At 46.5% G+C, this 16183-nt stretch overlaps 1 protein-coding gene across 2 annotated transcripts in view; it reads right to left on the reverse strand.

Moving 5' to 3' along the window:
- Positions 1-5046: 5046 nt before the first annotated feature.
- Positions 5047-16183, reverse strand: part of LOC128322143 (WASP homolog-associated protein with actin, membranes and microtubules-like) — a 52037-nt gene continuing 40900 nt past the window's right edge. The window contains exons 3-7 of one of the 2 annotated variants that reach the window (XR_008305551.1): positions 9726-9754; positions 8461-8553; positions 7214-7813; positions 6685-6915; positions 5047-5453 (exon numbers count right to left, since the gene is read on the reverse strand). Coding sequence is in view for 1 of the 2 variants with exons in the window: in XM_053242921.1 (XP_053098896.1) it covers positions 5257-5453; positions 6685-6915; positions 7000-7041; positions 7214-7268 (525 nt within the window). In the remaining variant the exon portion in view is untranslated. Of the gene's footprint in view, positions 5454-6684; positions 6916-6999; positions 7042-7213; positions 7978-8460; positions 8554-9725; positions 9755-16183 lie in introns of those variants that run through there. The other variant, XM_053242921.1, reaches the window with a different exon arrangement.

Here is a 16183-nt window from a genome sequence, read left to right on the forward strand (position 1 = left end):
AGGGATGAACCTTAGGAAAAGAAGGGGGGGCAATTTAAAACCACTAAAAATCAGAATGAAGAGTTTCTCCTACCTGAATGCCATGCAGATCGTCAGGATGAGAATGAGGAGTGGTGGGGTAGGGTGGAATCAAAGGGAACGGAGCTGGGGATCGGGGGAGATGTGGAAGAGTGGCCACGCCCCCTCTTCCTCCTCCTCTGATGTGTCCACAGCTGGAGGCAGCCACTCCCTGAAGTGCCAGGCACCTCCCTGAGCACTCTCTTAAAGAAGCTCAGCATGGTAGGCTGTGCTATCTTCTCACTCAGGTCTTTTGGGATCTCTGCATAGCGGTGAATCAGTTCATTCAGTCCTTGCCTGAATGTCAGACTGCGCTCCATGAAGGGGTTCAAGTCCACTGCCTCATCTGCCAGCTCTGAGGCATGCTTGAGGAAGCTGTTCAGCATGTCCAGTGTCAGCTTCACTGTGGCCCTGCAGTCCTCCTCTTCTTCTTCACCTTCTTCTGGATGATTTGATCAGGTCCTTCAGGTCTTATTCTGTGAGCTCTACAGAGTGTGACTCCAGGTACTCAGCAACATCAGTCAGCTGGATGTTCTCAAATCCCTCAGCACCAAGTCGTCTGGTTGAAGTCACAATCCTCCCAGCCTCTCCCTCCACAGCAGGCACAGCAATGGAATCCTTCATGGCCTTCTTCCACAGCTTCCTCCAGCAGGCATTCAGTGTGCTGGTCTTGGTCATCTCCTCCTTGATGATGGTCAAAGCATGGTTGATGTTGTATCCTTTCCATACTTCCTTCAGGATCAGGTCAGGATTGCTCTCCATCATGTCAGCAATGTGCTCGAAGTTTTGCCTGATGTAGTAGCTCATGAAGGCCTGGATGATGTCTTGGTCCAAAGCTTGGATGAACGATATGGTGTTTGGAGGCAGGAAAACAATTCCACATTGGGGTGGGCAAGCAGCAGGTCCTGAGGATGCCCAGAAGCAATATCCAGCAGCAACAGCAACTTGAAAGCCAGGTTCTACTCCCTCAGGTAGTGTTCCACCTTGTGGATGAAACAGTAATTGAACCACAACTTGAAGAGGGTGTGCATTACCCAGGCCTCCGTGTTTGCTCTCCAGAACACAGGTAGGTGGTTCTTGTTCTTGCCTTTCATTGCCCATGGATTCAAGGACTTATAGATGAGCATGGGCTTCACCATCAGGCCACCTCAAGCACTGAAGCAGAAAAGAAGGGTCAACCTGTCTTTGGCAGCCTTGAATGTCCTGTAGCCCTTCTCTCCTTCTTGGCAATGAAGGTGCAGTTGGGTACAGAGGTGTATCTAGGGAAAATAGCGCCTAGGGCAAGCACTGAAATTGCGCCCTTGTCCAAACAGGAATGACGGGACTTGTAGTCAACAATATCTGGAAATCCCTGTTAAAAGGAACACTGTACCATCTAGGCATGGTTGTTGATCAAAACCTGAAAACATGAGCCATCTCTGTAAAAGACTTAGAACAACAGTCAGGAGTTATGTGAGGATTCCAAGTGTCATTTTCTCTGTCTCATATCATGCTTTTTAAAAAACATGACTTTGTCCTAGACTAGAGGATCATCTGCCCAAATAGCCACTAGCAAAATAGGGGAAGAAGAAGGTGGCGGGGGGTCTATAAACCAGTGAATGATTCCTACCAGCCTTTGTCTTGTGATGACTGTTGGCTCATGATGGGGTATATGTGCATTCACCATTCTAGTGCTTACTTTGACACCAGGAGGGAGGAGGATACATTAGTTTGCCACACTAAACAGAGGAATTTGCAACAAGAGCAGACAGCCAAGTTCTGCCAGGGCCAAAACCAGCCCCTGCCAGACTAAGAAATCATTGTAATTTGCCCCTTCCCGTCACAAGCAGTGTGCTGTTCTTTTATTATTGACTCTAAATCTCAGATATCCCAGTCATGGATGGAAAATTCAAGGTCAGTTTACAAGAGACACACTTTCTACATGGAAGTTTCTTCTGTGCAGCTGTTGTGCAGAAACCCATGTGTAGTGACTGCCAGAGGCATAGCAAGGTTGGAATGGGCCAAGATGAGATTTTAAAATGGGCCACCAGCCCCTCAATGTCCAGGGCCTCCACACACCCCAGGCCCCCAAGGATTTAAGTCTGATATTTTGAAATAAGTATGCTGCTTGGAAATACATTTCACTGAATACACACATGCAAACTTCACAATATATAGTGATATACATTGAGTACTATATATTTGTGCTACTTTTAATGCCTAGAACACACTAGAAACACTAATTATTAAAATGGCCCCCTCGCTGCAGATTAGCAAAGGAGACTTTCAACCATGCAGGGTGAGCCTATGTTTGTTTTCTCAGAATTCTGAACAAATTCAGTAAAGTTTGATTCCAGGAGGTTTTTCACACGAGGCTTTTAAAGCCCTTTAGCACACATCTCCTCTGGAATGGAGGTGCTGCATTCACATGTTGGCCAGATTTACTCTGATGTACCTGCAAGTTATTGGAGAGCAGTTCACACACAAGAAAAATAAAATAAAATAAGCACAACACATGCTTCACAGTTCTCACTCAGACCTTCTGGGGTGCAAAACAACTTGAACATAAGTGCATTTATACATGAATGAATGAATGAATGAATGAATATAATATTGTTTGTTCCAGAAGTTTTTGTACTTTTCTGCCATGAAACAAGCAACAGGCCTTTTTAGATAGTAAAAAGCCAGAAATTTAAAGCCAGATATTTTCCAATCTGTTTTAAATTAAATATTCAGAGACTTCTCAGTCTCCCCCCGCCCCCATCAAAGCCCTATGGCAAGCAGATCCCTATATACCTGGGGTGGGGGTGGGGGGGTGTAACCACAAAAAGGAATTCACAGTCTACCTTGCAAAAGCTGTGTTGGATGGTCTGGGCAGAGAGTCTGCTGCAGAGAACTCTTCCTGCCTCCTTCCTGGCTTGCTGGGGAATGCCAAGTTCAGGCTTCAGGGAGGCCGACACGGAGGCCTCTCTGGAAGCCCCGCCCACCTGCCAATCAGCTGAGAGGCGGGGAGAGAAGAAGAGCTCTCTGCAGTTTGCAGGCCGCTCGGATCCTCGGCCAGAGCCGGAGGGCAAGGCAAGCAGGATGGCAAGTGGCTGAGGGGCCCTGGGGCTGGGCCGGTGGGCAATGGGGTGGGGGTGGCAGGAACTGGTGTGGCGCCCCCTCCTCAGTGGCGCCTAGGGCACCCTTGAATGCAGGTGGTGTGCCTTTCTCTTGACAAGATGCATCCTTTCTTGCCTCATTGCAGGCACTGTCATGGTTAGGTGTGCAGTGGCTTGTGATATCCATGTTGAGATCTGATTTGGCAATTTTGCTGAGCCAAGGCAAAGGGATGTGTAATAGTTGCTAGGCAACAGCAAGGGACTTTCAGCTGCTGATTTGTTGGCTCCCCGACCCCTGGGCCAAATATCCCATTTACTTTTGGAGTTGGCCCTGGGCTAGCATATATCGATACAGATATGAACTATTCCCTATCAGAAGAAGAGAGAGAGAGAGAGAAACTATTTGCTAAATGTGCTTTCAAAATTCAGCCATCTGGTCTTGGCAAAATAAGGAAATTCTATAAAAGTAGTTCCATTTTTATTAAGGGGCATCCAAAACAGTCATATCTCCTGGAGCTGTTTATTTCTCTTAAGTTAAAACAATTAGTAGACTAAATGTTAGTCACTCTGGCCAGGAAATTGAATCCTTTTAAGAAAATCAATTTATGACCATCCAGTTAGCATAATGTTAATAAAATGTAATAATGGTGTCAGGATTACAGAAACACTCTTTTCACTTTTAAAAGGAAACTGACCTTGAAGATTGGATGATATTCCTGAATCATTGCTAGAGTATCAAGCTTATTGCCTAGAGCTGTCAGAATCAAGCGCACCATTTGTCTGAAACATCACCTCTTTGCATTACTGTATTCATGGGCACAGCACTCCCATGGTGATGTGTTGTTCTAGGTGCAAACACTCAGCCCAATGTATCCCATTAAGAAGGCATCTTCTGTTGATTCTAATGATTCTTCTCATGCATACACAATGAGCCTCAAGAGCAAACGTATTCTTGTCCTTACACTTGACCATCTTTAAGGGCTCTTAGAGATGGTCAAGGACAGTCATTCGACCACTGAGTTGTGTAGCTAATGCAGTGGTCCCTGCATTGCTGTCTTATTTCATTGTCATATCAAATCTAACATCTGCAGTGACAAGTGCTCTCTTTCAGGCTTTCCTTCTTCTCTCTTCTCCGGCAGAAAAACAGCCTGCAGGCTAAAGGTCTAATCTCACTGCTGATCCTGCATTTGGGAGGAGGCCTGCTATGTAGGGGGCCTCTTCAGTCTCTTTCCCTGAAGTATCAGCAGGGATGGATTGCCCTGGGTGGAGGTCTGATACAGAGCTCTCATGATATAAAGGTGGTCTCCTTGGGTTCTTCTGCCAGAGTACAAGCAAGGCTGGGAGGTCCTGTGAGGTGGCCTGATATGGAGGCTGCCTTTTTTGGTTCTTTCCTGTCATGCTTTACAGAGAGCCACCCCCACGGCTTTTTTTCCTGCAAAGGAAATGGAGGTGCCGCCTCCTAGCTGTTCCCCCAGGGCCAAATCAGTCACTCAGTTTGACTCCGCCTGGATCTAAGCCTCCAGCTGCTGCTTTGGCTCTTGGTGGAAAATAAGAGGAATAACATTTGGCCTCGAACTTGGGCCTTCCAGATGTTGTTTGATTACAGCTCCCACAGTCCCCAGTAGTTGCAGTAGCCAATAGTCAGGGTTGATGGGAACTGTAGCCAAACAGCAGCTGGAGGGCTGGAGTTGTGCAGCCCTGCCCTAAACCAAGCTTCCTCTTCCGCATCACCATTCCATCCTCTTCCACATGGGGCAGATCTCTCTTCAGGGCCAAAATCCAGCCTCCTAGCCATACATGTTGGGGCAGACAAGCTCTGTATGAGCCTCCTGGCAAGGAACTGTCTATCTTGAGCTACATCTTGAACCTCTCAAACATCTCTTGGCCCTGAGTGGACTGGCCAAGAGAATCTTTTCTGTAGCTGAGTTTGACCCAAAGACCTTTTTACCCAACTCTACCCAAAGAATATTCAAAGCAAGACAAATGTATTTTCTTTAAAATAAAACATTTTATTTTTTAAAACAATAAATATGCAAGTTTTATTGCTGTTCTATCTCTACATCCTATTAAAACAAATATTTAATATTTTAAAAATATATACACAGCATTTTATTGCTACTTATGTAAATAGTAGCACAGTTATCTCTTTTAATTTGCCTTCCCCTTCTTCCTCAGCAACGTCCAGCTCCCTTGGAGGAACCACGATCCCCATAGTGACTTCCACCCTGGCCAGTCTGCTCCTTAGCTGCCTCAACTGTCCCCTCAGTGCCTTGAAGCTTTGTGAGCATTCCTGGCAGCTGCGGATGTCTCTTTGGCCTTGAAGGAGAGAAAACAAACAGGGTAAAGGGGCCTGTCCTCCACCATGTCAGTCCCTGCACGGACTTCTAGTCCCCTTCCATGCCCTGCACAGACTCCTCCCCTCTGTCTTGAAAACCCTCCATGGCTGTGTACCCCCTGGTGAACTTGCACCTCATCAGGTTGATTTTTGCTCTTCCAGCTTCTCTGTCTTCAGGAACCACCTGAAGGTCTCCTGCTCTCTAAAACAACTCTTTCTCTTCCCTCTCGCTGACCCTTGGGTCTGGAACAGCCACTCAGATGTGGCCCCTCGTCTCTCTCCTATCCCTCCAATGATACCTGAAAACCCACCTCCACTGCACAGCCTTTGGCGTAATGCCTCAGTAGAGGCAGCTCCATCGGCTTGAATTGAATGCCCCTTATGCTTTCCTCTCCCATTCCTCCTCTTCCTCATTTCTCTCTCCAAAGCCAAACTTTAGACTGTATGCTCCTGGTGGCAGGGAACTTTTGCCCATGTACATTGATGACACTATAAGGAGGATTTGCAATATGCACAATTGTATATCATCCTCCTTGGTTTCCTGTTTCATCTCAGCTTAAACTCAAAAGGGCTGATATTTGTTTTCCTTTTAGCATTCATATTCTGCTCTTCCTCAAGCAGCTCAGGGAGGTTTATACATGGTTATTTTTTCCTCACAATAACCCCTAAGAGGTAAGTTAACCCCTAAGAGCCAGCGTGGTATAGTGGTTAGAGTGCTGGACTAGGACCAGGGAGACCCGAGTTCAAATCCCCATTCAGCCATGAAACTAGCTGGGTGACTCTGGGCCAGTCACTTCTCTCTCAGCCTAACCTACTTCACAGGGTTGTTGTGAAAGAGAAACTCAAGTATGTAGTACACCGCTCTGGGCTCCTTAGAGGAAGAGCGGGATATAAATGTAATAAGAAGAAGAAGAAGAAGAAGAAGAAGAAGAAGAAGAAGAAGAAGTTAGGCTGTGGGACAAGTGACTGGCCCAAAGTCACCCAGCATGTTTCATGGCTGGATGAGAATTCAAACCTGGGACTTCCTGGTCCTAAGGAGCTGCGGCTGAAATACATACACATCTTTCCCCCACTTGCCCCCACCTCAGCTTCCCTCTACTTCTTCTATTGTATCCCTGCCTCTGTTTTTAGACTATAAGTTTTTTAGATTGTAAAATCACAATGAGGATGGAAAAGGTAGAGGTTATGGAGTGCTGCCTCTGTGAGACTTACGGTCACGCAGCTGATGGACTTGCATCTCTACCAAACTCTGCAGAGTTTCTTTCACGTTGCTGAGGTCCGGCTCCAGAGGAGGTGGGGAAGGAGGAGGAGGTGGAGAGGGATGCAGGAGGAGGGAAGAGGTGGAGGTGGAGGGTGGGATGGAGGCAACCTCCAGGGAGGCAGAGGACAATGATGAATCAGACCCAGAGGGCTGGAGAAGTGCAGCAGGGCCTGCAGGAACATCTGCAAGAGAGAAGAAGAAGCAGGAGGTCAGCTGCAAAGGCTGACATCCTACCATACCCACCATCACTTGCCCTCACTGCTCACTCTGAGAAGCTGCTTGGATTACAGGCACTGGAGCTCGGACACCTGAAAGACAGAAAACGAAGGAACACTTCAGCAAGCACTGACAGCCCACTCACAGACCTCCCCTCTGAAACCTTAGATGCAGACTCAAATCAAGCATTTCAACATGAAAGGAACAGAGCAAAAGAGCCGTTCTTAGCCCAGCAGCAATTTCAGGGGCATGCTGTGAACATACCTTCCCTTTCCCACTGCTGCAGCCGAACTTCACTGCGGATGAGCCTTGTCTGCATGTGTCCAATTTGCAGGTTGATGGCCCGGAGAGAACGAGGGAACTGTTGGGAAATGCGGCGAAGCCTCAGTTCTGCAACAAAGAGAGCAAAAAGGAACAAATGTTGTATGTGCTGACCAGGCTGAGTACTGGTGACTTGCAAAAAGGGCAGTGTTAGGGCTTAGTCCATCATCTGGGCTGGGTATCAAAACTGCAGCTGATCTTTGTGCTGGGTGTATATGCAAAAGGTTTCTGAGGTGTCGCAATACTTATGCTGCTGGACATAGTCATGCTGTAACCCTTTGGGGAGTTCTACTTCTTGCTGAAGATAATTATCAGCAATGGAAGGCTCTGGTAAGGGCTCTGACACAGAAGCTGCTTCCTTTGGAGTGTCTGTGAGGATGGAAGGACCTGGCACTGAGGTAGCCTCAATGAGCACTTTCCCCAGTAGGTCATTGGTGATGCAAGGTGTTGGAAGGGGCCCTGGAATTGAGGTTTCCTCAATGAGCACTTCGCCCAGGATGTTGTTGGTGATGCGAGGTGCTGGAAGGGGTTCTGGCACGGAGGGTTCCTCAATGAGCGCTTCCCCCAGGATCTTGTTGGTGATGCGAGGTGCTGGAAGGGGTTCTGGCATGGAGGGTTCCTCAATGAGCGCTTCCCCCAGGATCTTGTTGGTGATGCAAGGTGCTGAAAGGGGTTCTGGCATGGAGGGTTCCTCAATGAGCGCTTCCCCCAGGATGTCCTTGGTAATGCAAGGTGCTGGAAGAGGTTCTGGCATGGAGGGTTCCTCAGTGAGCTCTTCCCCCAGGATGTCATTGGTGATATGAGGTGCTGGAAGTGGTTCGGGCATGGACGGTTCCTCAATGAGCTCTTCCCCCAGGATGTCATTGGTCATGCGAGGTGCTGGAAGGGGTTCTTGCATGGAAGTTTCCTCAGTGAGCGCTTCCCCCAGGATGTCATTGGTCATGCGAGGTGCTGGAAGTGGTTCTGGTATGGAGGGTTCCTCAATGAGTTCTTTCCCCAGGATGTCATTGGTGATGTCAGCTGCTGGAAGAGGTTCTGGTATGGAGGGTTCCTCAGTGAGCTCTTCCCCCAGGATGTCATTGGTCATGTGAGGTGCTGAAAGGGGTTCTGGCATGGAGGGTTCCTCAATGAGCTCTTCCCCCAGGATGTTGTTGGTGATGCGAGGCGCTGGAAGAGGTTCTGGCATGGAGGTTCCTCAGTGAGCTCTTTCCCCAGAGTGTCCCCCAAAACATTGGGGAGTCCCCCAGAAAATGGTGCAACATGGGTTGGGTTTCTGGGATGACCTGAAAGAGAGGAAATAAAGCAGGAATCAGGAAATGATCGTGGCTTGTAGGCCTGATAGAAATGGCCTCCCTTTTCTGCCTAGGTTAGCCAGCTGGGAAGTAGCCTGGGATTGTGGGTGAAGTGCGCCACCCAAGGAAACAAGCAAGGAATGAAGAGGAGTACATTGCATAGCGCTGACTGGCAAGACAGCCCTCACCAAGTACACTTCAGAAGGGAGTGCAATGGCCGGGCTCTGCCTGCATGCCTCTCTTGACTCTCTTTGCCCTACTCTGGCTGGCAGCCTCTCTTGGGCAGAGGCCTTTTCCTAGCTAGCTAAGATCCTTTAACAGAAGATGATGAAGTCTCAACAGGAGACCTTGTGCATGCAAAGCACTTGTTCCACTACTGGGCTATGGGCTCTCCCTTCTGTGTGAGGAAAGAAGCTTCTCCTTTGAGCAGAATGGGAGCTGATGGTTGACATGGACTATCTCTGGTTCACGAACCAACCCCCCGTTACAGCCTCTTGGCCTAGTGGGGTGGGGGGTCTTGAAAATCTGCCTGGATGCCATAAGCAGGAAGCATAGCTGTGATCTCAGGAATGCAGGCCTGGCTCCTAGAGGTAGAAAACTGTGGTCGGAGAAAGAAAGAGTCTCTTTGGACCGAGCTCAGAGTACATTGGCCAGGAAATGTTGCCCTTGTTTTCAGGTGATCCTCCAATTCCATCTTGACCCATGTAATTGTCAAAAAATGAGATACTTTGGAAACAATTAGCTTCCTCTTCTTGAAGGCAGGGAGAAAAAGACCCAGAGGATGTCTTGGGGCTGGGTGTGGGCAAAGGGTTCTTGCAGGACTTTTTCAAAGGTGCACAACCTCTAAAGGAGAATGACCAAACTTACCTGCCTGCTGCCACAGCCCTTTCCCCATCTCCTCTTCGAATGGAGGATAGCTAGATGTGACTCACAGACAGACAGACAGACACACACACACACACACACACAATCTCCTCTAACACTTTCGGCTGCATCAACAGCAAAGGATAGAGGTGGCTGAACCTGCCCTCCTGCTATCCATCCATCAGATGGATGTGTGCCCATCTCTCTCCATTGTCTAAGAAAAACAGTTCTCCAAGAAGGCTTTCCCTGGGGGGCTGGGGAGCCCTGAGGAAAAGCAGGCACTCTCATCATCCACTTACCTGTCAGTGCCCCCTCTTCATCTTCATCCCTGCAGAGATAAGGAGAAATATTCTTAGTAGCAAATCACAGGAAATTGAGGGTCTCCTCCCCCAGTAATACTAGGGATATTACTAGTATTACTAGGGGTCAGGGGCGTATCTAGGGTGGGGCAGGCAGGGCACATGCCCCGGGTGCCACTTGAAGGGGCGCGCCATTTTTTAAAATTAAAAAAATTAAATAAATGGCCACTGAAAACAAAATGGCCACTGTGCATGCTCAAATGGCCTCTGTGAGGCCCTAGGCCATCCCAGGACTCACAGAGGCTATTTTGTTTTCAGCGGCCATTTTTTTTAAAAAAATGGCCACCACACATGCTCAAATGGGCCCTGCAAGGCCCTAGAGGCCAGGGGGGAGGGGAAACCTTTGCAGACCACTCCCCATGGCCTTTAGGAAGCCCTCCAAAGGGACTATAGGTTAAAAAAATTAAAAAATAATAATATAATATAAGTCACTGTACAGTGGTGGTGGCCGGAGTGACCACTCGGCCTGTCCATTCAGCCCAGAGGCTCTTGTTTACTGCCAGGCGCTACAGCACACCGGTGCAGTTAAAATAGATTTCCACAAGCCCATGATGCCACGCGCTGGAGCGCCTCGCAGTTATCAAGAGCCACTGGGCTGAACAGACAAGCCCAGCGGTCACTTCGGACAACACCGGGGGAGCAGGTAGGCAAGTCTTGCTAAGCTTACTCCCCAGCTGCCACTCCTCACTTAAATTATACAAAACAAAAACACCGGAGGTATGGTGTGGCGAGGAGGGCACAGGTGGTTGCAGGAGGGGGGCCCCCTGACCATTTGGAGTCTGTCCCTGAGGGCCATGGACCAGGGCCCCAATGTCCAGGGGTAAGAGCGCCTCTGCCCCCCCCACCCTACCAACCAGTCAATCCTCAAGGAAAAACATTCTGAGCAAAAAACACTCTGAGCAAAGTGACTTTCAACAGCAACTGAGTGCTTCCGTATTTCTATGTGACACCTTTGTGCTTCCTGATAAAATAATATACTGGAGAGTAATTGCAGTGCTGTTGGTGGCGGCAGCAGCCAGAGGGGCAGGAAGTGAGGGGTACATACCAGCTGACAGAATGTCAACAAAACATTAAGCAAAAGCACTTCCAACAACAACATATGGTTTAAATATAGTGGCAGAAATAATAGCTGTAAGGAGGCAATCGCTAGAATGCCTAAAAATGTAAGAGTAGCATCCTTAGCGGGATTCATCCATCCCCTGTGGGGCCATGAGCTACCATGGTGGGTCTTTTGAGAGGACAGAGAGGAGGTCCCTTTGTCCAGTGTTCATTTTAATGTGCAGTGCATCAAACTATGTGCAGCAGAAACTAAGATTTTGTACAGTAGGGCCTATTGAGTTTAATAAGGATGTGGGTTGTTTCCTAAGAAGAAACAGAGGGGGCGGGGGTAATTGTTTGCTTTCCATTGTCATAACCTTATACAAAAAGTACATTACAGCCTTCTGTTGCGCCCTCTCATTCTTTGTGGGCCATCTTCATTTTTTGTGCTTCCCCTTTTTCTTTGTCCTTCTTATTTCCCCTCCCTCCTTCTCGGTCACTTTCGATTCATTCGCCTTTTTCCTTCTGTAAGCAAATTCTGAAGGAAGGGGATGCTTGTGGGTAGGGGTGGGCTGCAGCCGCTGCTTGTGCAGTTGGACACAAAGTTTATAATAAACCTGCATGCTTCCTCTGTAACATGTAAGAATGCAAAAACAAAAAAAACAGAGGCATGGCATGGTGGGCGCAGGGTGGCTGCTGGAGGCACCCCAATTGCCTAGGTGCATCCCTGGCACGGGGAAGGGCAGACCTGCTCTCATAGTTTACAGTCATGAGGCCAACTTTCCCACCCCTCTCCACAGAAGTTTTTCAACTTTTTAAAGAGTCCCCCCCACAAAAAATAAATAAAAATAAAGGACATGTTTCAGGTGAAAGAAAAGAAGAACAAAAAAGAAGAAGGACCTAGGTGAGTCCAATAGAAACACTATATTGTACCACAGGAACCCACCCACACAAAACCTTTGCTGTATGCAATATTAAATAAATCTGTAAAAAGACATTAAGGGGACACATTCAACTGCAACCTAATATTGTAAGGATTTTTCTCAAAACAGCAAAGGATGAAAGTTGCTGGATATTTAATATATACTGTTTTAGAATTACCCACATATATACTCAAATCAATACATAAATCCTTAAAATCATCAAAATTCACATATACATACACATTAAAATAACCAATAATACCCATTATGCTGATATTTCATATGGGCTAATACATAAAATCTAAAAGCACCCAACTATTCTTTCAATAATCCCTTTGTTTTATAGCTTCATGAGTTCCAAACTTCCAAAAGGTGCACAAATGCAAAGAAGGGGTCACAAAACTCTATATGGACTTCTTGTACCACATGTGCTGATGTTTTAAAATCCAGATCCAGACACATCCTCTGTCTCAAAAAGGTGATAAAACCAGCTCCACATTCTACAATGCATGTGTAAGCACTCCTTTCTGTACTGAGCTGAAAATGTCATCAGATAAATTCTGATTTTCTTTATATCTATAGCCCTATTCAGATGTTAGATTATGTTCAGATGTTACAGATGCTACACATGTACACATTTTTCTGTGAATGCTTGTACATGGATTCATTTAAAAGCTGGACCTGGGTACAGGCCCCTCAAACACAGGCTACAGATATGAAGTGTACCATTGTTTGTGCATTGAACGTAACCTGTGAATAGGGCTTATTTGTACACATAATATGCTTTCAAGGACACTGATTCCAAGTATGCTTACATGGCAGTCCAAGGAGCACACTTCAATTTCCTTAAAAGGAAACAGCACTAGCATTTTATGCTGTTTTTGTAATATCTTTTATTGACCGACCAATCAATCAAACTATATCAGGGGCTATCAATGGCCAGTTATGGAGAAGATGGCATGATTCTGTCATGAATACAATGTAGCAACACATGTATTTTGCCATAGGAATGTTTACAAAATATATAATGCATAAAGGTGGCATAAAGACACTGGTTGATACCAATGCTGACAAGGCACATGTTGGGTATCCTCTTCCAAAAAAGAGGCCAGTCTCATTGGCATGGAAGACCTAGTTAGGCACATAGCCCTTTGCTTGGATCAGTTTCTTCAGCTCTGCAGGAAAAGTGCCTGCAGCCTCCTGGTCCACCGATGTGATTACCCCAACCAATTTCACATTGTGGAGGCTGAAACACTTCTTGAAGTTCTCAAACCAGCCCTTGCTTGCTTGGAATTTCTTTGGGTCTCCCTCTCCAGAGTTCTCTACCAGATGTTTGCAGATTTTCCTTGCCTTGATGCAGATCATACAGATACTGAAAGGAACTTTTTTCTGGATCTGGTCTTCCATCCAAATAGTCAAAGCCTTCTCCATCTTTTTGATGTTGTGGGTCTCATGGCATGTAGGACACTTTTAGAGAGGACTGGGTCCCACTGGCAACACTGCCTCTAATGGCGGTTTCATTTTTCTTGATGGTGCAGGTGGTGGATTCATTGACCCCAAACCATCTTTCAACCACGCAGTTGCTTTGGCCTTTTCTCAGGCAGTCCAGAACTTTGATCTTGGCCTCCAGGGACATCACATGTCTTGGTCGCTTGGCCACAGCACCTTCCTCTCCTTTTCTGACACACTTGGGAACCATGTTGTTCTCTCTCTGTCTCTGATCTCTATTCTCTCTCTCTCCTCTGCTTCTCTCTTGCGTGCAGTGCTGGTCACAAGTCTCACAACCCAGCTGACGAGAGAAATTGTGTATACTTGTGTTCTGGCCCACCCACAAAAATCCATTCACGTATATACAAAACCACGGTTGACAAAACCGTGGTTAGAGAGGGATCATGACTGTAAAAGGATAATTTCCAGACAAGAACTCTTTCATATTTATGAAAATTTATTCTAGACACTTTAGAAGGGGAAAATTACCTGTCACCTTTCTCTCCTCACTCCCCCCTCCCCCATATCCAAATACACTAGCCTTAAGTTTGGAAAGGATAACAAGCCAAATATTTCTTTCTCTAGTAAAGAGATCCAGAAAGGTCTATACCAGAGCATACAAAAACACAGCACTCCCCAAATCCTAGTCATATGGAGCCATTTCCTGCAGTCTCTACTGAAACTATGGAATGTCTTTCTGAAATATTTGGCCTAGAGCCCTGGTCTCAAACACAGCAGCCATGCCTACCTTCTACAAGTCTCTGTGGAATTGCCTGGTTTTATTATTTTTGCACTTTTAAAAGTAATTTCGATTTATTCACCAGTGCTGTGCTAAATAACCAACATCAAAATGTATCTCATAGCTTTTAAAGAAACGAGATTCAGAGCTGGTTTCTTGGGGGGAAAGGGGGGGCGCTTTTAAAAGTGTGCATTTTCCACCAAGCCTCACGGTCAGGCTTTGAAGTTCTGAAAGGCTGTAGGTTAGCACTTCAGGTCCCAGTGCAATTTTGCAAAAAAGGACACAGTCAATGGAGAGCTACAGTTTCATTACCAGTGCAGGATCCATTCTACACACACTCCTTAGTCTTTAATCTAATGGAGAGAAGCTAAAAATAGAACTGTGTTCCTGTGTGTGCTTTGTGGACTCTATGATCTTAGTCTTTCTTTGAATTAGGATACTTATAACTCAGTGTAGACTAAGAAACAGATCTGAATTTTTACTTGGGATTAAAGTTGAAGATTATGGACTGTCCTCTTGCAGCAAAATTTAAATCCAGTCTGTAAATAGCTGCTTGCCCATCTACCTGAGGTGTGGAATAGTTCTTTAAAGGATTCCTGGAAGTAAAGCTTTCTTAAATTGAATGGCAGAGTGTGTCCCCCTGCCCTTTCTTCTCTCAGGATATTGATGTGCCAGAAATTATTAACACAAGTATGTGTGGCTTATGACAACAGAAGAGTAAAACCATATGTTTTGCTTTCAGTCTACCCTCTGTGTTCCCATCCATTTTGTAATTCAACAAAAATTACACAAGTTCCTCTTATGATGAGAGGTGGGGACTCAGCTAGAGCATCACCACCCAGGTAGGGGGAGACCAGTCCAGGAAAGTCCTTTCATGAGATGAAGAGATGTAGTCTCCTCAGGCAGCAGATTGTTGAGGTGCCCCTGCTGCTGCTACTGCCATTGGAGCAGCTCTCCAGGCATGATTGGCCCTTGCAAGCATTGCAAGGAGTACAGGGAGAAGAGAGAAGCTTGCCCTCCTCTCCCTCACATTCCCTGCACAGCTTGCAAGAAGCACAAGAAGAAGCTGCTGACAACTAAGAATATGAGGAGTTCCCCGCCTAATTTTACTGAATTCCCCCCTGAATTCCCCAACCTAATAACCCATATCTTCAACCCCCAAAAGATATTTTCTACCCACTAAAAGTATCATTCCTCTCCCCTCAAAAATTTATCATGAGTTTTTTCAGAAGGCAACTTTACTTTGGGAGGGTGGGTGCGCATTCACATATCTGCCAGATTTACCCCAAAGTCCATGCGATATTTCAGAGAGCATTTCACACACAATTCGGATTTCCCCCTCCGCATTGGAACCTAGCCTGATTTATGTCCAGGGTTAAAAAAAAAAAATCCTCTTTTTGCATCGCAGTAAAGCCTCGCAATAAACCCACGGTAAAGCGTGCTGTCTGAAAAAGCTCCATGAGTATTTGGTCCTCAATCTTTCCCTCCATCTGCACTCCAGTTCCCTCCTCCCCACCCTTCTGCCACGTTCAAAGCTTGCAAAAGTCAGTCTTGGAAAAGGGCTGACCTGAACGAGAGACATGGGACAAGGCAGCATTTGGCACTGCCTGAGGCCCCACAAGGCGTTGAGCCACCCCTGGACCAGACACATCAGCCAAGGAAGCCTCCATACACAAATCAGATCTGGTAATATACCCTGACCCCTATAAAGGCTTCTGGGTCTGGTTTGCTTGCTCATCTGGACAACTAGAAGACCTGCTCTTGCTGACCACCATCTTTGCCCCACCCTCAGCTCCACAGGGGCTGGTGTGATAACACAGCCCTGCTCAACCCCTCCTAAGGACACCAGGGAATAGTCTTTCTCCTCCATGAAGGGGTGAGTTATACAGGTATATCTTTGTTTTGCTTTCCACTCAGCTCACTTGAATAACATGGTGTCGACCTTGAAGCAATCTGACTGACAAAACGGTGATGCTACATAATATAAGCACAGCAAGGGGCTGGGAAATGTTACTGCAAATTACTGTTCTGCCTTTCGAGACCAGAGAAGATCAAGCACATATAAACCTTGCTAGTATATGAATGTGACAGGCGATTACATTAATTCTTATAGCCAGACTTCAGTGTTTTCCGGTACAGATGCTTTATATAAATCAATGGTGTTCATTCTATTATGCAAAGTCAGAAGATAAAGTGGGCATATTCCACTG

The sequence above is a fragment of the Hemicordylus capensis genome, chromosome 4 (assembly GCF_027244095.1).
Source record: "Hemicordylus capensis ecotype Gifberg chromosome 4, rHemCap1.1.pri, whole genome shotgun sequence".
Classification (NCBI taxonomy): domain Eukaryota; kingdom Metazoa; phylum Chordata; class Lepidosauria; order Squamata; family Cordylidae; genus Hemicordylus; species Hemicordylus capensis.